The 24,828-nt window shown below is 41.8% G+C and overlaps 2 protein-coding genes across 2 annotated transcripts in view; both read right to left on the minus strand.

Moving 5' to 3' along the window:
• Positions 1–374: 374 nt before the first annotated feature.
• On the minus strand, positions 375–16,201 carry LOC139233561 (uncharacterized protein in mobD 3'region-like). Its single transcript, XM_070863963.1, has 3 exons — positions 16,091–16,201; positions 2,164–2,389; positions 375–595 (listed from the first exon to the last, which is right to left on the minus strand). Exons 1-3 carry the CDS (start codon positions 16,199–16,201, stop codon positions 375–377), a joined length of 558 nt encoding a protein of 185 aa, XP_070720064.1.
• A 1,808-nt stretch (positions 16,202–18,009) lies between these two features.
• The window catches only part of LOC139233562 (uncharacterized protein in mobD 3'region-like), a 37,564-nt gene continuing 30,745 nt past the window's right edge, over positions 18,010–24,828 (minus strand). The window contains exon 5 of the mRNA XM_070863964.1: positions 18,010–18,225. Within this exon, the coding sequence (XP_070720065.1) occupies positions 18,010–18,225 (216 nt within the window). The remainder of the gene's footprint in view (positions 18,226–24,828) is intronic.

Consider the following 24,828-nt stretch of genomic DNA (forward strand, 5'->3'; position numbering starts at 1 on the left):
TCAATTCACTCTCAGTCAATTCACTCTCAGTCAATTCAATCTCAGTCAATTCACTCTCAGCCAATTCACTCTCAGCCAATTCACTCTCAGTCAATTCAATCTCAGTCAATTCATCATCAGTCAATTCACTCAGTCAATTCACCCTCAGTCAATTCAATCTCAGTTAATTCACTCTCAGCCAATTCACCCTCAGTCAATTCATCCTCAGTCAATTCACTCTCAGTCAATTCACTCTCAGTCAATTCACCCTCAGTCAATTCACTCTCAGTCAATTCACCCTCAGTCAATTCAATCTCAGTTAATTCACTCTCAGCCAATTCACTCTCAGTCAATTCATCCTCAGTCAATTCACTCTCAGTCAATTCACTCTCAGTCTATTCACCCTCAGTCAATTCACTCTCAGTCAATTCACCCTCAGTCAATTCATACTCAGTCAATCCATCCTCAGTCAATTCACCCTCAGTCAATTCACCGTCAGTCAATTCACCTTCAAACAAGACACTCTCAGTCAATTCACTATCAGTCAATTCACCCTCAGTCAATTCACCCTCAGTCAATTCATTCTCAGACAACTCCCTTTCAGTCAATTCACACTCTGTCAATTCAGCCTCAATCAATTCACTCTTAGACAATTCACTCCCAGTCAATTCACCCTCAGTCAATTCACCCTCAGTCAATTCACCCTCAGACAAGACACTCTCAGTCAATTCACCCTCAGTCAATTTACCCGAGTCAATTCACTCCCAGTCAATTCACCCTCAGTCAATTCAATCTCAGTCAATTCACCCTCAGTCAATTCACTCGCAGTCAAGTCACCCTCAGTCAATTCACCCTCAGTGAAATCACCCTCAGTCAATTCACTGTCAGTCAATTCACCCTCAGTCAATTCACCCTCAGTCAATTCACCCTCAGACAATTCACTCTCAGTCAATTCACCCTCAGTCAATTCACTCGCAGTCAATTCACCCTCAGTCAATTCAATCTCAGTTAATTCACCCTCAATCAAATCAGTCGCAGTCAATTCACACTCAGTCAATCCACCCTCAGTCAATTCACCCTCAGTCAATTCACCCTCAGTCAATTCACTCTCAGTCAATTCACCCTCAGTCAATTCACTCGCAGACAATTGATCCTCAGTCAATTCACCGTCAGTCAATTCACCCTCAAACAAGACACTCTCAGTCAATTCACTATCAGTCAATTCACCCTCAGTCAATTCACCCTCTGTCAATTCAATCTCAGTTAATTCACTCTCAGCCAATTCACTCTCAGCCAATTCACTCTCAGTCAATTCAATCTCAGTCAATTCCTCAGTCAATTGACCCTCAGTCAATTCACCCTCAGTCAATTCAATCTCAGTCAATTCTCCCTCAATCAATTCACTCTCAGTCAATTCACCCTCAGACAATTGACACTCAGTCAATTCACCCTCAGTCAATTCACCCTCAGTTATTTCACTCTCAGTCAATTCTCCCACAGTCAATTCAAACTCAGTCAATTCACCCTCAGTCAATTCACCCTCAATCAAATCACTCGCAGTCAATTCACACTCAGACAATCCACCCTCAGTTAATTCACCCTCAGTCAATTCACCCTCAGTCAATTCACTCTCAGTCAATTCACCCTCAGTCAATTCACTCGCAGACAATTGATCCTCAGTCAATTCACCGTCAGTCAATTCACCCTCAAACAAGACACTCTCAGTCAATTCACTATCAGCCAATTCACTCTCAGTCAATTCACTCTCAGTCAATTCTCCCTCAGCCAATTCACTCTCAGTCAATTCACTCTCAGTCAATTCAATCTCAGTCAATTCAATTTCAGTCAATTCACTCTCAGCCAATTCACTCTCAGTCAATTCACTCTCAGTCAATTCAATCTCAGTCAATTCACTCTCAGCCAATTCACTCTCCATCAATTCACCCTCAGTCAATTCAATCTCAGTCAATTCATCCTCAGTCAATTCACTCTCAGCCAATTCACTCTCAGTCAATTCACCCTCAGTCAATTCAATCTCAGTCAATTCATCCTCTGTCAATTCACTCTCAGTCAATTCACCCTCAGTCAATTCACTCGCAGACAATTGATCCTCAGTCAATTCACCGTCAGTCAATTCACCTTCAAACAAGACACTCTCAGTCAATTCACTATCAGTCAATTCACCCTCAGTCAATTCACCCTCAGTCAATTCATTCTCAGACAACTCCCTTTCAGTCAATTCACACTCTGTCAATTCAGCCTCAATCAATTTACCCTCAGTCAATTCACTCCCAGTCAATTCACCCTCAGTCAATTCACCCTCAGTCAATTCACCCTCAGACAAGACACTCTCAGTCAATTCACCCTCAGTCAATTTACCCTCAGTCAATTCACCCTCAGTCAATTCACCCTAAAACAAGACAATCTCAGTCAATTCACCCTCAGTCAATTCACCCTCAGTCAATTCAGCCTCAGTCAATTCACCCTCAGAGAACTCACTCTCAGTCAATTTACCCTAGTCAATTCACTCCCAGTCAATTCACCCTCAGTCAATTCAATCTCAGTCAATTCACTCTCAACCAATTCACTCTCAGTCAATTCACTCTCAGTCAATTCACTCTCAGCCAATTCACTCTCAGTCAATTCAATCTCAGTCAATTCATCATCAGTCAATTCACTCAGTCAATTCACCCTCAGTCAATTCAATCTCAGTTAATTCACTCTCAGCCAATTCACTCTCAGTCAATTCATCCTCAGTCAATTCACTCTCAGTCAATTCACTCTCAGTCAATTCACCCTCAGTCAATTCACTCTCAGTCAATTCACCCTCAGTCAATTCAATCTCAGTTAATTCACTCTCAGCCAATTCACTCTCAGTCAATTCACTCTCAGTCAATTCACTCTCAGTCAATTCAATCTCAGTCAATTCACTCTCAGTCAATTCAATCTCATTCAATTCATCCTCAGTCAATTCACTCTCAGCTAATTCACTCTCAGTCAATTCACTCTCAGTCAATTCACTCTCAGTCAATTCAATCTCAGTCAATTCACTCTCAGCCAATTCACTCTCAGCCAATTCACTCTCAGTCAATTCAATCTCAGTCAATTCATCATCAGTCAATTCACTCAGTCAATTCACCCTCAGTCAATTCAATCTCAGTCAATTCATCATCAGTCAATTCACTCAGTCAATTCACCATCAGTCAATTCAATCTCAGTTAATTCACTCTCAGCCAATTCACTCTCAGTCAATTCATCCTCAGTCAATTCACTCTCAGTCAATTCACTCTCAGTCAATTCACCCTCAGTCAATTCACTCTCAGTCAATTCACCCTCAGTCAATTCAATCTCAGTTAATTCACTCTCAGCCAATTCACTCTCAGTCAATTCATCCTCAGTCAATTCACTCTCAGTCAATTCACTCTGAGTCAATTCAATCTCAGTCAATTCACTCTCAGTCAATTCAATCTCATTCAATTCATCCTCAGTCAATTCACTCTCAGCTAATTCACTCTCAGTCAATTCACTCTCAGTCAATTCACTCTCAGTCAATTCAACCTCAGTCAATTCACTCTCAGCCAATTCACTCTCAGCCAATTCACTCTCAGTCAATTCACTCTCAGTCAATTCAATCTCAGTCAATTCACCCTCAGTCAATTCACCCTCAGTCAAATCACTCGCAGTCAATTCACACTCAGTCAATCCATCCTCAGTCAGTTCACCCTCAGTCAATTCACCCTCAGTCAATTCACTCTCAGTCAATTCACCCTCAATCAATTCACTCGCAGACAATTGATCCTCAGTCAATTCACCCTCAGTCAATTCACCGTCAGTCAATTCACCTTCAAACAAGACACTCTCAGTCAATTCACTATCAGTCAATTCACCCTCAGTCAATTCACCCTCAGTCAATTCATTCTCAGACAACTCCCTTTCAGTCAATTCACACTCTGTCAATTCAGCCTCAATCAATTCACTCTTAGACAATTCACTCCCAGTCAATTCACCCTCAGTCAATTCACCCTCAGTCAATTCACCCTCAGACAAGACACTCTCAGTCAATTCACCCTCAGTCAATTTACCCGAGTCAATTCACTCCCAGTCAATTCACCCTCAGTCAATTCAATCTCAGTCAATTCACCCTCAGTCAATTCACTCGCAGTCAAGTCACCCTCAGTCAATTCACCCTCAGTGAAATCACCCTCAGTCAATTCACTGTCAGTCAATTCACCCTCAGTCAATTCACCCTCAGTCAATTCACCCTCAGACAATTCACTCTCAGTCAATTCACCCTCAGTCAATTCACTCGCAGTCAATTCACCCTCAGTCAATTCAATCTCAGTTAATTCACCCTCAATCAAATCAGTCGCAGTCAATTCACACTCAGTCAATCCACCCTCAGTCAATTCACCCTCAGTCAATTCACCCTCAGTCAATTCACTCTCAGTCAATTCACCCTCAGTCAATTCACTCGCAGACAATTGATCCTCAGTCAATTCACCGTCAGTCAATTCACCCTCAAACAAGACACTCTCAGTCAATTCACTATCAGTCAATTCACCCTCAGTCAATTCACCCTCTGTCAATTCAATCTCAGTTAATTCACTCTCAGCCAATTCACTCTCAGCCAATTCACTCTCAGTCAATTCAATCTCAGTCAATTCCTCAGTCAATTGACCCTCAGTCAATTCACCCTCAGTCAATTCAATCTCAGTCAATTCTCCCTCAATCAATTCACTCTCAGTCAATTCACCCTCAGACAATTGACACTCAGTCAATTCACCCTCAGTCAATTCACCCTCAGTCAATTCACTCTCAGTCAATTCTCCCACAGTCAATTCAAACTCAGTCAATTCACCCTCAGTCAATTCACCCTCAATCAAATCACTCGCAGTCAATTCACACTCAGTCAATCCACCCTCAGTCAATTCACCCTCAGTCAATTCACCCTCAGTCAATTCACTCTCAGTCAATTCACCCTCAGTCAATTCACTCGCAGACAATTGATCCTCAGTCAATTCACCGTCAGTCAATTCACCCTCAAACAAGACACTCTCAGTCAATTCACTATCAGTCAATTCACCCTCAGTCAATTCACCCTCAGTCAATTCATTGTCAGACAACTCACTCTCAGTCAATTCACACTCTGTCAATTCAGCCTCAATCAATTCACTCTTAGACAATTCACTCCCAGTCAATTCACCCTCAGTCAATTCACCCTCAGTCAATTCACCCTCAGACAAGACACTCTCAGTCAATTCACCCTCATTCAATTCACCATCAGTCAATTCACCCTCAGACAAGACACTCTCAGTCAATTCACGCTCAGTCAATTCACCCTCAGTCAATTCACCCTCAGTCAATTCAGCCTCAGTCAATTCACCCTCAGACAACTCACTCTCAGTCAATTTACACTCTGTCAATTCAGCCTCAGTCAATTCACCATCAGTCAATTCACTCTCAGTAAATTTACCCGAGTCAATTCACTCCCAGTCAATTCACCCTCAGTCAATTCACCCTCAGTCAATTCAATCTCAGTTAATTCACTCTCAGCCAATTCACTCTCAGCCAATTCACTCTCAGTCAATTCAATCTCAGTCAATTCATCCTCAGTCAATTCATCCTCACTCAATTCACTCTCAGTCAATTCACTCTCAGTCAATTCACCCTCAGTCAATTCACTCTCAGTCAATTCACCCTCAGTCAATTCAATCTCAGTTAATTCACTCTCAGCCAATTCACTCTCAGTCAATTCACCGTCAGTCAATTCACCCTCAAACAAGACACTCTCAGTCAATTCACTATCAGTCAATTCACCCTCAGTCAATTCACCCTCAGTCAATTCATTGTCAGACAACTCACTCTCAGTCAATTCACACTCTGTCAATTCAGCCTCAATCAATTCACTCTTAGACAATTCACTCCCAGTCAATTCACCCTCAGTCAATTCACCCTCAGTCAATTCACCCTCAGACAAGACACTCTCAGTCAATTCACCCTCATTCAATTCACCATCAGTCAATTCACCCTCAGACAAGACACTCTCAGTCAATTCACGCTCAGTCAATTCACCCTCAGTCAATTCACCCTCAGTCAATTCAGCCTCAGTCAATTCACCCTCAGACAACTCACTCTCAGTCAATTTACACTCTGTCAATTCAGCCTCAGTCAATTCACCATCAGTCAATTCACTCTCAGTAAATTTACCCGAGTCAATTCACTCCCAGTCAATTCACCCTCAGTCAATTCACCCTCAGTCAATTCAATCTCAGTAAATTCACTCTCAGCCAATTCACTCTCAGCCAATTCACTCTCAGTCAATTCAATCTCAGTCAATTCATCCTCAGTCAATTCATCCTCACTCAATTCACTCTCAGTCAATTCACTCTCAGTCAATTCACCCTCAGTCAATTCACTCTCAGTCAATTCACCCTCAGTCAATTCAATCTCAGTTAATTCACTCTCAGCCAATTCACTCTCAGTCAATTCATCCTCAGTCAATTCACTCTCAGTCAATTCACTCTCAGTCAATTCACTCTCAGTCAATTCAATCTCAGTCAATTCATCCTCAGTCAATTCACTCTCAGTCAATTCACTCTCAGTCAATTCACCCTCAGTCAATTCAATCTCAGTTAATTCACTCTCAGCCAATTCACCCTCAGTCAATTCACCCTCAGTCAATTCAATCTCAGTCAATTCACTCTCAGTCAATTCAATCTCATTCAATTCATCCTCAGTCAATTCACTCTCAGTCAATTCAATCTCAGTCAATTCAATCTCAGTCAATTCACTCTCAGCCAATTCACTCTCAGCCAATTCACTCTCAGTCAATTCACTCTCAGTCAATTCAATCTCAGTCAATTCACTCTCAGTCAATTCATCCTCAGTCAATTCACTCTCAGCCAATTCACTCTCAGTCAATTCACCCTCAGTCAATTCACTCTCAGTCAATTCTCCCTCAGCCAATTCACCCTCAGTCAATTCACCCTCAGACAATTCACTCTCAGTCAATTCACCCACAGTCAATTCACTCGAAGTCAATTCACCCTCAGCCAATTCACCCTCAGTCAATTCACCCTCAGACAATTCACTCTCAGTCAATTCACCCACAGTCAATTCACTCGAAGTCAATTCACCCTCAGCCAATTCACCCTCAGTCAATTCACCCTCAGACAATTCACTCTCAGTTAATTCACCCACAGTCAATTCACTCGCAGTCAATTCACACTCAGTCAATCCACCCTCAGTCAATTCACCCTCAGTCAATTCACCCTCAGTCAATTCACTCTCAGTCAATTCACCCTCAGTCAATTCACTCGCAGACAATTGATCCTCAGTCAATTCACCGTCAGTCAATTCACCCTCAAACAAGACACTCTCAGTCAATTCACTATCAGTCAATTCACCCTCAGTCAATTCACCCTCTGTCAATTCAATCTCAGTTAATTCACTCTCAGCCAATTCACTCTCAGCCAATTCACTCTCAGTCAATTCAATCTCAGTCAATTCCTCAGTCAATTGACCCTCAGTCAATTCACCCTCAGTCAATTCAATCTCAGTCAATTCTCCCTCAATCAATTCACTCTCAGTCAATTCACCCTCAGACAATTGACACTCAGTCAATTCACCCTCAGTCAATTCACCCTCAGTCAATTCACTCTCAGTCAATTCTCCCACAGTCAATTCAAACTCAGTCAATTCACCCTCAGTCAATTCACCCTCAATCAAATCACTCGCAGTCAATTCACACTCAGTCAATCCACCCTCAGTCAATTCACCCTCAGTCAATTCACCCTCAGTCAATTCACTCTCAGTCAATTCACCCTCAGTCAATTCACTCGCAGACAATTGATCCTCAGTCAATTCACCGTCAGTCAATTCACCCTCAAACAAGACACTCTCAGTCAATTCACTATCAGTCAATTCACCCTCAGTCAATTCACCCTCAGTCAATTCATTCTCAGACAACTCACTCTCAGTCAATTCACACTCTGTCAATTCAGCCTCAATCAATTCACTCTTAGACAATTCACTCCCAGTCAATTCACCCTCAGTCAATTCACCCTCAGTCAATTCACCCTCAGACAAGACACTCTCAGTCAATTCACCCTCATTCAATTCACCATCAGTCAATTCACCCTCAGACAAGACACTCTCAGTCAATTCACGCTCAGTCAATTCACCCTCAGTCAATTCACCCTCAGTCAATTCAGCCTCAGTCAATTCACCCTCAGACAACTCACTCTCAGTCAATTTACACTCTGTCAATTCAGCCTCAGTCAATTCACCATCAGTCAATTCACTCTCAGTAAATTTACCCGAGTCAATTCACTCCCAGTCAATTCACCCTCAGTCAATTCACCCTCAGTCAATTCAATCTCAGTTAATTCACTCTCAGCCAATTCACTCTCAGCCAATTCACTCTCAGTCAATTCAATCTCAGTCAATTCATCCTCAGTCAATTCATCCTCACTCAATTCACTCTCAGTCAATTCACTCTCAGTCAATTCACCCTCAGTCAATTCACTCTCAGTCAATTCACCCTCAGTCAATTCAATCTCAGTTAATTCAATCTCAGTCAATTCATCCTCAGTCAATTCACTCTCAGTCAATTCACTCTCAGTCAATTCACCCTCAGTCAATTCAATCTCAGTTAATTCACTCTCAGCCAATTCACCCTCAGTCAATTCACCCTCAGTCAATTCAATCTCAGTCAATTCACTCTCAGTCAATTCAATCTCATTCAATTCATCCTCAGTCAATTCACTCTCAGTCAATTCAATCTCAGTCAATTCAATCTCAGTCAATTCACTCTCAGCCAATTCACTCTCAGCCAATTCACTCTCAGTCAATTCACTCTCAGTCAATTTAATCTCAGTCAATTCACTCTCAGTCAATTCATCCTCAGTCAATTCACTCTCAGCCAATTCACTCTCAGTCAATTCACCCTCAGTCAATTCACTCTCAGTCAATTCTCCCTCAGCCAATTCACCCTCAGTCAATTCACCCTCAGACAATTCACTCTCAGTCAATTCACCCTCAGTCAATTCACTCGCAGTCAATTCACCCTCAGTCAATTCAATCTCAGTTAATTCACCCTCAATCAAATCAGTCGCAGTCAATTCACACTCAGTCAATCCACCCTCAGTCAATTCACCCTCAGTCAATTCATCCTCAGTCAATTCACTCTCTGTCAATTCACCCTCAGTCAATTCACTCGCAGACAATTGATCCTCAGTCAATTCACCGTCAGTCAATTCACCCTCAAACAAGACACTCTCAGTCAATTCTCTATCAGTCAATTCACCCTCAGTCAATTCACCCTCTGTCAATTCAATCTCAGTTAATTCACTCTCAGCCAATTCACTCTCAGCCAATTCACTCTCAGTCAATTCAATCTCAGTCAATTCCTCAGTCAATTGACCCTCAGTCAATTCACCCTCAGTCAATTCAATCTCAGTCAATTCTCCCTCAATCAATTCACTCTCAGTCAATTCACCCTCAGACAATTGACACTCAGTCAATTCACCCTCAGTCAATTCACCCTCAGTCAATTCACTCTCAGTCAATTCTCCCACAGTCAATTCAAACTCAGTCAATTCACCCTCAGTCAATTCACCCTCAATCAAATCACTCGCAGTCAATTCACACTCAGTCAATCCACCCTCAGTCAATTCACCCTCAGTCAATTCACCCTCAGTCAATTCACTCTCAGTCAATTCACCCTCAGTCAATTCACTCGCAGACAATTGATCCTCAGTCAATTCACCGTCAGTCAATTCACCCTCAAACAAGACACTCTCAGTCAATTCACTATCAGTCAATTCACCCTCAGTCAATTCACACTCTGTCAATTCAGCCTCAATCAATTCACTCTTAGACAATTCACTCCCAGTCAATTCACCCTCAGTCAATTCACCCTCAGTCAATTCAACCTCAGACAAGACACTCTCAGTCAATTCACCCTCATTCAATTCACCATCAGTCAATTCACCCTCAGACAAGACACTCTCAGTCAATTCACGCTCAGTCAATTCACCCTCAGTCAATTCACCCTCAGTCAATTCAGCCTCAGTCAATTCACCCTCAGACAACTCACTCTCAGTCAATTTACACTCTGTCAATTCAGCCTCAGTCAATTCACCATCAGTCAATTCACTCTCAGTAAATTTACCCGAGTCAATTCACTCCCAGTCAATTCACCCTCAGTCAATTCACCCTCAGTCAATTCAATCTCAGTTAATTCACTCTCAGCCAATTCACTCTCAGCCAATTCACTCTCAGTCAATTCAATCTCAGTCAATTCATCCTCAGTCAATTCATCCTCACTCAATTCACTCTCAGTCAATTCACTCTCAGTCAATTCACCCTCAGTCAATTCACTCTCAGTCAATTCACCCTCAGTCAATTCAATCTCAGTTAATTCACTCTCAGCCAATTCACTCTCAGTCAATTCATCCTCAGTCAATTCACTCTCAGTCAATTCACTCCCAGTCAATTCACTCTCAGTCAATTCAATCTCAGTCAATTCATCCTCAGTCAATTCACTCTCAGTTAATTCACTCTCAGTCAATTCACCCTCAGTCAATTCAATCTCAGTTAATTCACTCTCAGCCAATTCACCCTCAGTCAATTCACCCTCAGTCAATTCAATCTCAGTCAATTCACTCTCAGTCAATTCAATCTCATTCAATTCATCCTCAGTCAATTCACTCTCAGTCAATTCAATCTCAGTCAATTCAATCTCAGTCAATTCACTCTCAGCCAATTCACTCTCAGCCAATTCACTCTCAGTCAATTCACTCTCAGTCAATTCAATCTCAGTCAATTCACTCTCAGCCAATTCATCCTCAGTCAATTCACTCTCAGCCAATTCACTCTCAGTCAATTCACCCTCAGTCAATTCACTCTCAGTCAATTCTCCCTCAGCCAATTCACTCTCAGTCAATTCACTCTCAGTCAATTCCCCCTCAGCCAATTCACTCTCAGTCAATTCACTCTCAGTCAATTCACTCTCATTCAATTCAATCTCAGTCAATTCAATTTCAGTCAATTCACTCTCAGTCAATTCACTCTCCATCAATTCACCCTCAGTCAATTCAATCTCAGTCAATTCATCCTCAGTCAATTCACTCTCAGTCAATTCACTCTCAGTCAATTCACCCTCAGTCAATTCACTCGCAGTCAATTCACCCTCAGTCAATTCACCCCCATTCAATTCACTCTCTGACAATTTAGTCTCTGACAATTCACTCTCGGTCAATTCACTGTCAGTCAATTCACTCTCAGTCAATTCATCCTCAGTCAATTCTCCCTCAGACAAGACACTCTCAGTCAGTGCACTCTCAGTCAATTCACCCTCAGACAATTCACTCTCAGTCAATTCACCCTCAGTTAATTCACCATCAGTCAATTCAATCTCAACCATTTCAATCTCAGCCAATTCACCCTCAGTCAATTCACTCTCAGTCAATTCACTCTCAGTCAATTCAATCTCAGTCAATTCCTCAGTCAATTCACTCTCAGCCAATTCACTCTCAGTCAATTCACCGTCAGTCAATTCACCCTCAGTCAAATCACTCGCAGTCAATTCACACTCAGTCAATCCATCCTCAGTCAATTCACTCGCAGACAATTGATCCTCAGTCAATTCACCCTCAGTCAATTCACCGTCAGTCAATTCACCTTCAAACAAGACACTCTCAGTCAATTCACTATCAGTCAATTCACCCTCAGTCAATTCACCCTCAGTCAATTCATTCTCAGACAACTCCCTTTCAGTCAATTCACACTCTGTCAATTCAGCCTCAATCAATTTACCCTCAGTCAATTCACTCCCAGTCAATTCACCCTCGGTCAATTCACCCTCAGTCAATTCACCCTCAGACAAGACACTCTCAGTCAATTCACTCTCAGTCAATTCACTATCAGTCAATTCACCCTCAGTCAATTCACCCTCAGTCAATTCATTCTCAGACAACTCCCTTTCAGTCAATTCACACTCTGTCAATTCAGCCTCAATCAATTTACCCTCAGTCAATTCACTCCCAGTCAATTCACCCTCAGTCAATTCACCCTCAGTCAATTCACCCTCAGACAAGACACTCTCAGTCAATTCACCCTCAGTCAATTCACCCGCAGTCAATTCAGCCTCAGTCAATTCACCCTCAGACAAGACAATCTCAGTCAATTCACCCTCAGTCAATTCACCCTCAGTCAATTCACCCTCAGTCAATTCAGCCTCAGTCAATTCACCCTCAGACAACTCACTCTCAGTCAATTTACCCTAGTCAATTCACTCCCAGTCAATTCACCCTCAGTCAATTCAATCTCAGTCAATTCACTCTCAACCAATTCACTCTCAGTCAATTCACTCTCAGTCAATTCACTCTCAGCCAATTCACTCTCAGTCAATTCAATCTCAGTCAATTCATCATCAGTCAATTCACTCAGTCAATTCACCCTCAGTCAATTCACTCTCAGTCAATTCAATCTCAGTCAATTCACTCTCAGCCAATTCACTCTCAGCCAATTCACTCTCAGTCAATTCACTCTCAGTCAATTCAATCTCAGTCAATTCACTCTCAGTCAATTCATCCTCAGTCAATTCACTCTCAGCCAATTCACTCTCAGTCAATTCACCCTCAGTCAATTCACTCTCAGTCAATTCTCCCTCAGCCAATTCACTCTCAGTCAATTCACTCTCAGTCAATTCTCCCTCAGCCAATTCACTCTCAGTCAATTCACTCTCAGTCAATTCACTCTCAGTCAATTCAATCTCAGTCAATTCACTCTCAGCCAATTCACTCTCCATCAATTCACCCTCAGTCAATTCAATATCAGTCAATTCATCCTCAGTCAATTCACTCTCAGCCAATTCACTCTCAGTCAATTCACCCTCAGTCAATTCAATCTCAGTCAATTCATCCTCTGTCAATTCACTCTCAGTCAATTCACTCTCAGTCAATTCAATCTCAGTTAATTCACTCTCAGCCAATTCACTCTCAGTCAATTCACCCTCAGTCAATTCAATCTCAGTCAATTCTCTTTCAGTCAATTCAATCTCAGCCAATTCAATCTCAGTCAATTCACCCTCAGACAATTGACCCTCAGTCAATTCACCCTCAGTCAATTCAATCTCATTCAATTCTCTCTCAGTCAATTCTCCCACAGTCAATTCAATCTCAGTCAATTCACCCTCAGTCAAATCACTCGCAGTCAATTCACACTCAGTCAATTCACCCTCAGTCAATTCACTCTCAGTCAATTCACCCTCAGTCAATTCACCCTCAGTCAATTCACTCTCAGTCAATTCACCCTCAGTCAATTAACTCTCAGAAAATTGATCCTCAGTCAATTCACCCTCAGTCAATTCACCGTCAGTCAATTCACCCTCAAACAAGAAATTCTCAGTCAATTCACTATCAGTCAATTCACCCTCAGTCAATTCAGCCTCAATCAATTCACTCTTAGACAATTCACTCTCAGTCAATTCGCCCTCAGTTAATTCACCCTCAGTCATTTCACTCTGAGACAATTCACTCCAAGTCAATTCACCCACAGACAATTCACCCTCAGTCAATTCACCCTCAGTCAATTCAGCCTCAGGCAATTCACCCTCAGACAATTCACTCTCAGTCAATTCGCCCTCAGTTAATTCACTCTCAGTCATTTCACTCTGAGACAATTCACTCCAAGTCAATTCACCCTCAGTAAGTTCTCTCTCAGTCAATTCACCCTCAGTCAATTCACTCTCATTCAATTCACCATCAGTCAATTCACTCTTATTCAATTCACCATCAGTCAATTCACTCTCACTAAATTTACCCTCAGTCAATTCACTCCCAGTCAATTCATCCTCAGTCAATTCATTCTCAGTCAATTCAATCTCATTCAATTCATCCTCAGTCAATTCACTCTCAGCTAATTCACTCTCAGTCAATTCAATCTCAGTCAATTCACTCTCAGCCAATTCACTCTCCGTCAATTCACCCTCAGTCAATTCAATCTCAGTCAATTCATCCTCAGTCAATTCACTCTCAGCCAATTCACCCTCAGTCAATTCAGCCTCAATCAATTCACTCTTAGACAATTCACTCTCAGTCAATTCGCCCTCAGTTAATTCACCCTCAGTCATTTCACTCTGAGACAATTCACTCCAAGTCAATTCATCCTCAGTCAATTCACTCTCAGCCAATTCACTCTCAGTCAATTCATCCTCAGTCAATTCACTCTCAGTCAATTCACTCTCAGTCAATTCAATCTCAGTCAATTCACTCTCAGTCAATTCAATCTCATTCAATTCATCCTCAGTCAATTCACTCTCAGCTAATTCACTCTCAGTCAATTCACTCTCAGTCAATTCACTCTCAGTCAATTCAATCTCAGTCAATTCACTCTCAGCCAATTCACTCTCAGCCAATTCACTCTCAGTCAATTCACTCTCAGTCAATTTAATCTCAGTCAATTCACTCTCAGTCAATTCATCCTCAGTCAATTCACTCTCAGCCAATTCACTCTCAGTCAATTCACCCTCAGTCAATTCACTCTCAGTCAATTCTCCCTCAGCCAATTCACTCTCAGTCAATTCACTCTCAGTCAATTCTCCCTCAGCCAATTCACCCTCAGTCAATTCTCCCTCAGCCAATTCACTCTCAGTCACTTCACTCTAAGTCAATTCACTCTCAGTCAATTGAATCTCAGTCAATTCAATTTCAGTCAATTCACTCTCAGCCAATTCACTCTCAATCAATTCACTCTCAGTCAATTCAATCTCAGTCAATGCAATTTCAGTCAATTCACTCTCAGCCAATTCACTCTCAGTCAATTCACTCTCAGTCAATTCAATCTCAGTCAATTCAATCTCAGTCAATTCACTCTCAGCCAATTCACTCTCCATCAGTTCACCCTCAGTCAATTCAATCTCAGTCAATTCATCCTCAATCAATTCACTCTCAGCCAATTCACTCTCAGTCAATTCACCCTCAGTCAATTCAATCTCAGTCAATTCATCCTCTGTCAATTCACTCTCAGTAAATTCACTCTCAGTCAATTCAATCTCAGTTAATTCACTCTCAGCCAATTCACTCTCAGTCAATTCACCCTCAGTCAATTCAATCTCAGTCAATTCTCTTTCAGTCATTTCAATCTCAGCCTATTCAATCTCAGTCAATTCACCCTCAGACAATTGACCCTCAGTCAATTCACCCTCAGTCAATTCACCCTCAGTCAATTCACTCTCAGTCAATTCACCCTCAGTCAATTCACTCTCAGAAAATTGATCCTCAGTCAATTCACCCTCAGTCAATTCACCGTCAGTCAATTCACCCTCAAACAAGACACTCTCAGTCAATTCACTATCAGTCAATTCACCCTCAGTCAATTCAGCCTCAATCAATTCACTCTTAGACAATTCAATCTCAGTCAATTCGCCCTCAGTTAATTCACCCTCAGTCATTTCACTCTGAGACAATTCACTCCAAGTCAATTCACCCACAGACAATTCACCCTCAGTACATTCACCCTCAGTCAATTCAGCCTCAGGCAATTCACCCTCAGACAATTCACTCTCAGTCAATTCGCCCTCAGTTAATTCACTCTCAGTCATTTCACTCTGAGACAATTCACTCCAAGTCAATTCACCCTCAGTAAGTTCTCTCTCAGTCAATTCACCCTCAGTCAATTCACTCTCATTCAATTCACCATCAGTCAATTCACTCTCATTCAATTCACCATCAGTCAATTCACTCTCTGTAAATTTACCCTCAGTCAATTCACTCCCAGTCAATTCACCCTCAGTCAATTCACTCTCAGTCAATTCAATCTCATTCAATTCATCCTCAGTCAATTCACTCTCAGCTAATTCACTCTCAGTCAATTCAATCTCAGTCAATTCACTCTCAGCCAATTCACTCTCCGTCAATTCACCCTCAGTCAATTCAATCTCAGTCAATTCATCCTCAGTCAATTCACTCTCAGCCAATTCACCCTCAGTCAATTCAGCCTCAATCAATTCACTCTTAGACAATTCACTCTCAGTCAATTCGCCCTCAGTTAATTCACCCTCAGTCATTTCACTCTGAGACAATTCACTCCAAGTCAATTCACCCACAGACAATTCACCCTCAGTCAATTCACCCTCAGTCAATTCAGCCTCAGGCAATTCACACTCAGACAATTCACTCTCAGTCAATTCGCCCTCAGTTAATTCATTCTCAGTCATTTCACTCTGAGACAATTCACTCCAAGTCAATTCACCCTCAGTAAGTTCTCTCTCAGTCAATTCACCCTCAGTCAATTCACTCTCTTTCAATTCACCATCAGTCAATTCACTCTCATTCAATTCACCATCAGTCAATTCACTCTCAGTAAATTTACCCTCAGTCAATTCAGTCCCAGTCAATTCACCCTCAGTCAATTCACCCTCAGTCAATTCACCCTCAGACAAGACACTCTCAGTCAATTCACCCTCAGTCAATTCACTCTCAGTCAATTCACCCTCAGTCAATTCAGCCTCAGTCAATTCACCATCAGACAACTCACTCTCAGTCAATTTACACTCTGTCAATTCAGCCTCAGTCAATTCACCGTCAGTCAATTCACCTTCAAACAAGACACTCTCAGTCAATTCACTATCAGTCAATTCACCCTCAGTCAATTCACCCTCAGTCAATTCATTCTCAGACAACTCCCTCTCAGTCAATTCACACTCTGTCAATTCAGCCTCAATCAATTCACTCTTAGACAATTCACTCCCAGTCAATTCACCCTCAGACAATTCACCCTCAGTCAATTCACCCTCAGACAAGACACTCTCAGTCAATTCACCCTCAGTCAATTCACCCTCAGTCAATTCACCCTCAGTCAATTCGCCCTCAGACAAGAAACTCTGTCAATTCACCCTCAGACAACTCACTCTCAGTCAATTTACCCTAGTCAATTCACTCCCAGTCAATTCACTCTCAGTCAATTCACTCTCAGTCAATTCACTCTCAGCCAATTCACTCTCAGTCAATTCAATCTCAGTCAATTCATCCTCAGTCAATTCACTCAGTCAATTCACACTCAGTCAATTCAATCTCAGTTAATTCACTCTCAGCCAATTCACTCTCAGTCAATTCATCCTCAGTCAATTCACTCTCAGTCAATTCACTCTCAGTCAATTCACCCTCAGTCAATTCTCCCTCAGTCAATTCACTCTCAGTCAATTCACCCTCAGTCAATTCAATCTCAGTTAATTCACTCTCAGCCAATTGACCCTCAGTCAATTCATCCTCAGTCAATTCACTCTCAGTCAATTCACTCTCAGTCAATTCAATCTCATTCAATTCATCCTCAGTCAATTCACTCTCAGCTAATTCACTCTCAGTCAATTCAATCTCAGTCAATTCACTCTCAGGCAATTCACTCTCCGTCAATTCACCCTCAGTCAATTCAATCTCAGTCAATTCATCCTCAGTCAATTCACTCTCAGCCAATTCACTCTCAGTCAATTCACCCTCAGTCAATTCAATCTCAGTCAATTCATCCTCTGTCAATTCACTCTCAGTCAATTCACTCTCAGTCAATTCAATCTCAGTTAATTCACTCTCAGCCAATTCACTCTCAGTCAATTCACCCTTAGTCAATTCAATCTCAGTCAATTCTCTTTCAGTCAATTCAATCTCAGCCAATTCAATCTCAGTCAATTCACCCTCAGTCAAATCACTCGCAGTCAATTCACCCTCAGTCAATTCACCCTCAGTCAATTCACTCTCAGTCAATTCACCCTCAGTCAATTCACCCTCAGTCAATTCACTCAGTCAATTCACCCTCAGTCAATTCACTCTCAGAAAATTGATCCTCAGTCAATTCACCCTCAGTCAATTCACCGTCAGTCAATTCACCCTCAAACAAGACACTCTCAGTCAATTCACTATCAGTCAATTCACCCTCAGTTAATTCAGCCTCAAACAATTCACTCTTAGACAATTCACTCTCAGTCAATTCGCCCTCAGTTAATTCACCCTCAGTCATTTCACTCTGAGACAATTAACTCCAAGTCAATTCACCCACAGACAATTCACCCTCAGTCAATTCACCCTCAGCCAATTCAGCCTCAGGCAATTCACCCTCAGACAATTCACTCTCAGTCATTTCACTCTGAGACAATTCACTCCAAGTCAAATCACCCTCAGTAAGTTCTCTCTCAGTCAATTCACCCTCAGTCAATTCACTCTCATTCAATTCACCATCAGTCAATTCACTCTAATTCAATTCACTATCAGTCTATTCACTCTCAGTAAATTTACCCTCAGTCAATTCACTCCCAGTCAATTCACTCAGTCAATTCACCCTCAGTCAATTCAATCTCAGTTAATTCACTCTCAGCCAATTCACTCTCAGTCAATTCATCCTCAGTCAATTCACTCTCAGTCAATTCACTCTCAGTCAATTCACCCTCAGTCAATTCACCCTCAGACAAGACACTCTCAGTCAATTCACCCTCAGTCAATTCACCCTCAGTCAATTCACCCTCAGTCAATTCACCCTCAGACAACTTACTCTCAGTCAATTTACACTCTGTCAATTCAGCCTCAGTCAATTCAGCCTCAGTCAATTCACTCTCAGTAAATTTACCCCAGTCAATTCACTCTCAGCCAATTCACTCTCAGTCAATTCAATCTCAGTCAATTCACTCTCAGTCAATTCACTCTCAGCCAATTCACTCTCAGTCAATTCAATCTCAGTCAATTCACTCTCAGTCAATTCACTCTAAGTCAATTCACCCTCAGTCAATTCACTCTCAGCCAATTCACCCTCAGTCAATTCACTCTCAATCAATTCACTCTCAGTCAATTCACCCTCAGTCAATTCACCCTCAGTCAATTCACTCTCAGTCAATCCACCGTCAGTCAATTCACCCTCAGTCAATTCACCCTCAGTCAATTCACTCTCAGTCATTTCACTCTGAGACAATTCACTCCAAGTCAATTCACCCTCAGTAAGTTCTCTCTCAGTCAATTCACCCTCAGTCAATTCACTCTCATTCAATTCACCATCAGTCAATTCACTCTCATTCAATTCACCATCAGTCTATTCACTCTCAGTAAATTTACCCTCAGTCAATTCACTCCCAGTCAATTCACCCTCAGTCAATTCACCCTCAGTCAATTCACCCTCAGTCAAGACACTCTCAGTCAATTCACCCTCAGTCAATTCAGCCTCAGTCAATTCACCCTCAGACAACTCACTCTCAGTCAATTTACACTCTGTCAATTCAGCCTCAGTCAATTCACCATCAGTCAATTCACGCTCAGTAAATTTACCCGAGTCAATTCACTCCCAGTCAATTCACCCTTAGTCAATTCAATCTCAGTCAATTCACTCTCAGCCAATTCACTCTCAGTAAATTTACCCCAGTCAATTCACTCTCAGACAATTCACTCTCAGTCAATTCAATCTCAGTCAATTCACTCTCAGTCAATTCACTCTCAGCCAATTCACTCTCAGTCAGTTCAATCTCAGTCAATTCACTCTCAGTCAATTCACTCTAAGTCAATTCACCCTCAGTCAATTCACTCTCAGCCAATTCACCCTCAGTCAATTCACTCTCAATCAACTCACTCTCAGCCAATTCACCCTCAGTCAATTCACTCTCAATCAATTCACTCTCAGTCAATTCACCCTCAGTCAATTCACCCTCAGTCAATTCACTCTCAGTCAATTCTCCCACAGTCAATTCACTATCAGTCAATTCACCCTCAGTCAATTCACCCTCAATCAAATCACTCGCAGTCAATTCACACTCAGTCAATCCACCCTCAGTCAATTCACCCTCAGTCAATTCACCCTCAGTCAATTCACCCTCAGTCAATTCACTCGCAGTCAATTCACCCTCAGTCAATTCACTCGCAGACAATTGATCCTCAGTCAATTCACCCTCAGTCAATTCACCCTCAGTCAATTCACCCTCAATCAAATCACTCGCAGTCAATTCACTCTCAGTCAATTCAATCTCAGTCAATTCACTCTCAGTCAATTCACTCTCAGCCAATTCACTCTCAGTCAATTCAATCTCAGTCAATTCACTCTCAGTCAATTCACTCTAAGTCAATTCACCCTCAGTCAATTCACTCTCAGCCAATTCACCCTCAGTCAATTCATTCTCAGACAACTCACTCTCAGTCAATTCACACTCTGTCAATTCAGCCTCAATCAATTCACTCTTAGACAATTCACTCCCAGTCAATTCACCCTCAGTCAATTCACCCTCAGTCAATTCACCCTCAGACAAGACACTCTCAGTCAATTCACCCTCAGTCAATTCACCCTCAGACAAGGCACTCTCAGTCAATTCACCCTCAGTCAATTCACCCTCAGTCAATTCACCATCAGTCAATTCACTCTCAGTTAATTCACTCTCAGCCAATTCACTCTCAGTCAATTCATCCTCAGTCAATTCACTCTCAGCCAATTCACTCTCAGTCAATTCACCCTCAGTCAATTCACTCTCAGTCAATTCACCCTCAGTCAATTCACTCGCAGACAATTGATCCTCAGTCAATTCACCCTCAGTCAATTCACCCTCAGTCAATTCACCCTCAATCAAATCACTCGCAGTCAATTCACTCTCAGTCAATTCAATCTCAGTCAATTCACTCTCAGTCAATTCACTCTCAGCCAATTCACTCTCAGTCAATTCAATCTCAGTCAATTCACTCTCAGTCAATTCACTCTAAGTCAATTCACCCTCAGTCAATTCACTCTCAGCCAATTCACCCTCAGTCAATTCATTCTCAGACAACTCACTCTCAGTCAATTCACACTCTGTCAATTCAGCCTCAATCAATTCACTCTTAGACAATTCACTCCCAGTCAATTCACCCTCAGTCAATTCACCCTCAGTCAATTCACCCTCAGTCAATTCACCCTCAGACAAGACACTCTCAGTTAATTCACTCTCAGCCAATTCACTCTCAGTCAATTCATCCTCAGTCAATTCACTCTCAGTCAATTCACTCTCAGTCAATTCACTCTCAGTCAATTCACTCTCAGCCAATTCACTCTCAGTCAATTCAATCTCAGTCAATTCATCCTCAGTCAATTCACTCAGTCAATTCACCCTCAGTCAATTCACCCTCAGTCAATTCAATCTCAGTTAATTCACTCTCAGCCAATTCACTCTCAGTCAATTCATCCTCAGTCAATTCACTCTCAGTTAATTCACTCTCAGCCAATTCGCTCTCAGTCAATTCATCCTCAGTCAATTCACTCTCAGTCAATTCACTCTCAGTCAATTCACTCTCAGTCAATTCACTCTCAGCCAATTCACTCTCAGTTAATTCAATCTCAGTCAATTCATCCTCAGTCAATTCACTCAGTCAATTCACCCTCAGTCAATTCACCCTCAGTCAATTCAATCTCAGTTAATTCACTCTCAGCCAATTCACTCTCAGTCAATTCATCCTCAGTCAATTCACTCTCAGTCAATTCAATCTCAGTCAATTCACCCTCAGTCAATTCACCCTCAGACAAGGCACTCTCAGTCAATTCACCCTCAGTCAATTCACTCTCAGTCAATTCACCCACAGACAATTCAGCATGAGCCAATTCACCCTTTGTCAATTCACCCCCATTTAATTGACACTCAGTCAATTCACCCTCAGTGAAATCACCCTCAGTCAATTCACTGTCAGTCAATTCACCTCAGTCAATTCACCCTCAGTCAATTCACCCTCAGTCAATTCACCCTCAGTCAATTCAGCATCAGTCAATTCACCCTCAGACAACTCACTCTCAGTCAATTTACCCGAGTCAATTCACTCCCAGTCAATTCACACTCAGTCAATACAATCTCAGTCAATTCATTCTCAGCCAATTCACTCTCAGTCAATTCAATCTCAGTCAATTCACTCTCAGTCAATTCACTCTCAGTCAATTCACTCTCAGCCAATTCACTCTCAGCCAATTCACTCTCAGTCAATTCAATCTCATTAAATTCATCCTCAGTCAATTCACTCTCAGCTAATTCACTCTCAGCCAATTCACTCTCAGCCAATTCACTCTCAATCAATTCACTCTCAGTCAATTCAATCTCAGTCAATTCACTCTCAGTCAATTCATCCTCAGTCAATTCACTCTCAGCCAATTCACTCTCAGTCAATTCACCCTCAGTCAATTCACTCTCAGTCAATTCTCCCTCAGCCAATTCACCCTCTGTCAATTCTCCCTCAGCCAATTCACTCTCAGTCAATTCACTCTCAGTCAATTCACTCTCAGTCAATTCAATCTCAGTCAATTCAATTTCAGTCAATTCACTGTCAGTCAATTCATCCTCAGTCAATTATCCCTCAGACAGGACACTCTAAGTCAGTGCACTCTCAGTCAATTCACCCTCAGAAAATTCACTCTCAGTCAATTCACCCTCAGTTAATTCACCATCAGTCAATTCAATCTCAGCCATTTCAATCTCAGCCAATTCACCCTCAGTCAATTCACTCTCAATCAATTCACTCTCAGTCAATTCAATCTCAGTCAATTCCTCAGTTAATTCACTCTCAGCCAATTCACTCTCAGTCAATTCACCGTCAGTTAATTGAATCTCAGTCAATTCATCCTCAGTCAATTCACTCTCAGTCAATTCACCCTCAGCCAATTCACTCTCAGTCAATTCTCCCTCAGCCAATTCACCCTCAGTCAATTCTCCCTCAGCCAATTCACTCTCAGTCAATTCACTCTCAGTCAATTCACTCTCAGTCAATTCAATCTCAGTCAATTCAATTTCAGTCAATTCACTCTCAGCCAATTCACTCTCAGTCAATTCACTCTCAGTCAATTCAATCTCAGTCAATTCACTCTCAGTCAATTCACTCTCAGCCAATTGACTCTCCCTCAATTCACCCTCAGTCAATTCAATCTCAGTCAATTCATCCTCAGTCAATTCACTCTCAGCCAATTCAATCTCAGTTAATTCACTCTCAGCCAATTCACTCTCAGTCAATTCACCCTCAGTCAATTCACCCTCAGTCAATTCAATCTCAGTCAATTCATCCTCAGTCAATTCACTCTCAGTCAATTCACCCTCAGTCAATTCAATCTCAGTCAATTCTCTCTGTCAATTCAATCTCAGCCAATTCAATCTCAGCCAATTCACCCTCAGTCAATTCAATCTCAGTCAATTCACTCTCAGTCAATTCAATCTCATTAAATTCATCCTCAGTCAATTCACTCTCAGCTAATTCACTCTCAGCCAATTCACTCTCAGCCAATTCACTCTCAATCAATTCACTCTCAGTCAATTCAATCTCAGTCAATTCTCTGTCAGTCAATTCTCCCACAGTCAATTCAATCTCAGTCAATTCACCCTCAGTCAAATCACTCGCATTCAATTCACTGTCAGTCAATTCACTGTCAGTCAATTCATCCTCAGTCAATTCTCCCTCAGACAGGACACTCTCAGTAAGTGCACACTCAGTCAATTCACCCTCAGACAATTCACTCTCAGTCAATTCACCCTCAGTTAATTCACCATCAGTCAATTCAATCTCAGCCATTTCAATCTCAGCCAATTCACCCTCAGTCAATTCACTCTCAATCAATTCACTCTCAGTCAATTCAATCTCAGTCAATTCCTCAGTTAATTCACTCTCAGCCAATTCACTCTCAGTCAATTCACCGTCAGTTAATTGAATCTCAGTCAATTCATCCTCAGTCATTTCAAACTCAGCCAATTCACCCTCAGTCAATTCAATCTCAGTCAATTCACCCGAAGACAATTGACCCTCAGTCAATTCACAGTCAGTCAATTCATTCTCAGTTAGTTCTCTCTCAGTCAATTCACTCTCAGTCAATTCACCCTCAGCCAATTCACTCTCAGTCAATTCTCCCTCAGCCAATTCACCCTCAGTCAATTCTCCCTCAGCCAATTCACTCTCAGTCAATTCACTCTCAGTCAATTCACTCTCAGTCAATTCAATCTCAGTCAATTCAATTTCAGTCAATTCACTCTCAGCCAATTCACTCTCAGTCAATGCACTCTCAGTCAATTCAATCTCAGTCAATTCATCCTCAGTCAATTCACTCTCAGCCAATTCACTCTCAGTCAATTCACCCTCAGTCAATTCAATCTCAGTCAATTCATCCTCAGTCAATTCACTCTCAGTCAATTCAATCTCAGTTAATTCACTCTCAGCCAATTCACTCTCAGTCAATTCACCCTCAGTCAATTCACTCTCAGTCAATTCTCCCACAGTCAATTCACTATCAGTCAATTCACCCTCAGTCAATTCACCCTCAATCAAATCACTCGCAGTCAATTCACACTCAGTCAATCCACCCTCAGTCAATTCACCCTCAGTCAATTCACCCTCAGTCAATTCACCCTCAGTCAATTCACTCTCAGTCAATTCACCCTCAGTCAATTCACTCGCAGACAATTGATCCTCAGTCAATTCACCCTCAGTCAATTCACCCTCAGTCAATTCACCCTCAATCAAATCACTCGCAGTCAATTCACTCTCAGTCAATTCAATCTCAGTCAATTCACTCTCAGTCAATTCACTCTCAGCCAATTCACTCTCAGTCAATTCAATCTCAGTCAATTCACTCTCAGTCAATTCACTCTAAGTCAATTCACCCTCAGTCAATTCACTCTCAGCCAATTCACCCTCAGTCAATTCATTCTCAGACAACTCACTCTCAGTCAATTCACACTCTGTCAATTCAGCCTCAATCAATTCACTCTTAGACAATTCTCTCCCAGTCAATTCACCCTCAGTCAATTCACCCTCAGTCAATTCACCCTCAGACAAGACACTCTCAGTCAATTCACCCTCAGTCAATTCACCCTCAGACAAGGCACTCTCAGTC

The sequence above is a fragment of the Pristiophorus japonicus genome, chromosome 21 (assembly GCF_044704955.1).
Source record: "Pristiophorus japonicus isolate sPriJap1 chromosome 21, sPriJap1.hap1, whole genome shotgun sequence".
Classification (NCBI taxonomy): domain Eukaryota; kingdom Metazoa; phylum Chordata; class Chondrichthyes; family Pristiophoridae; genus Pristiophorus; species Pristiophorus japonicus.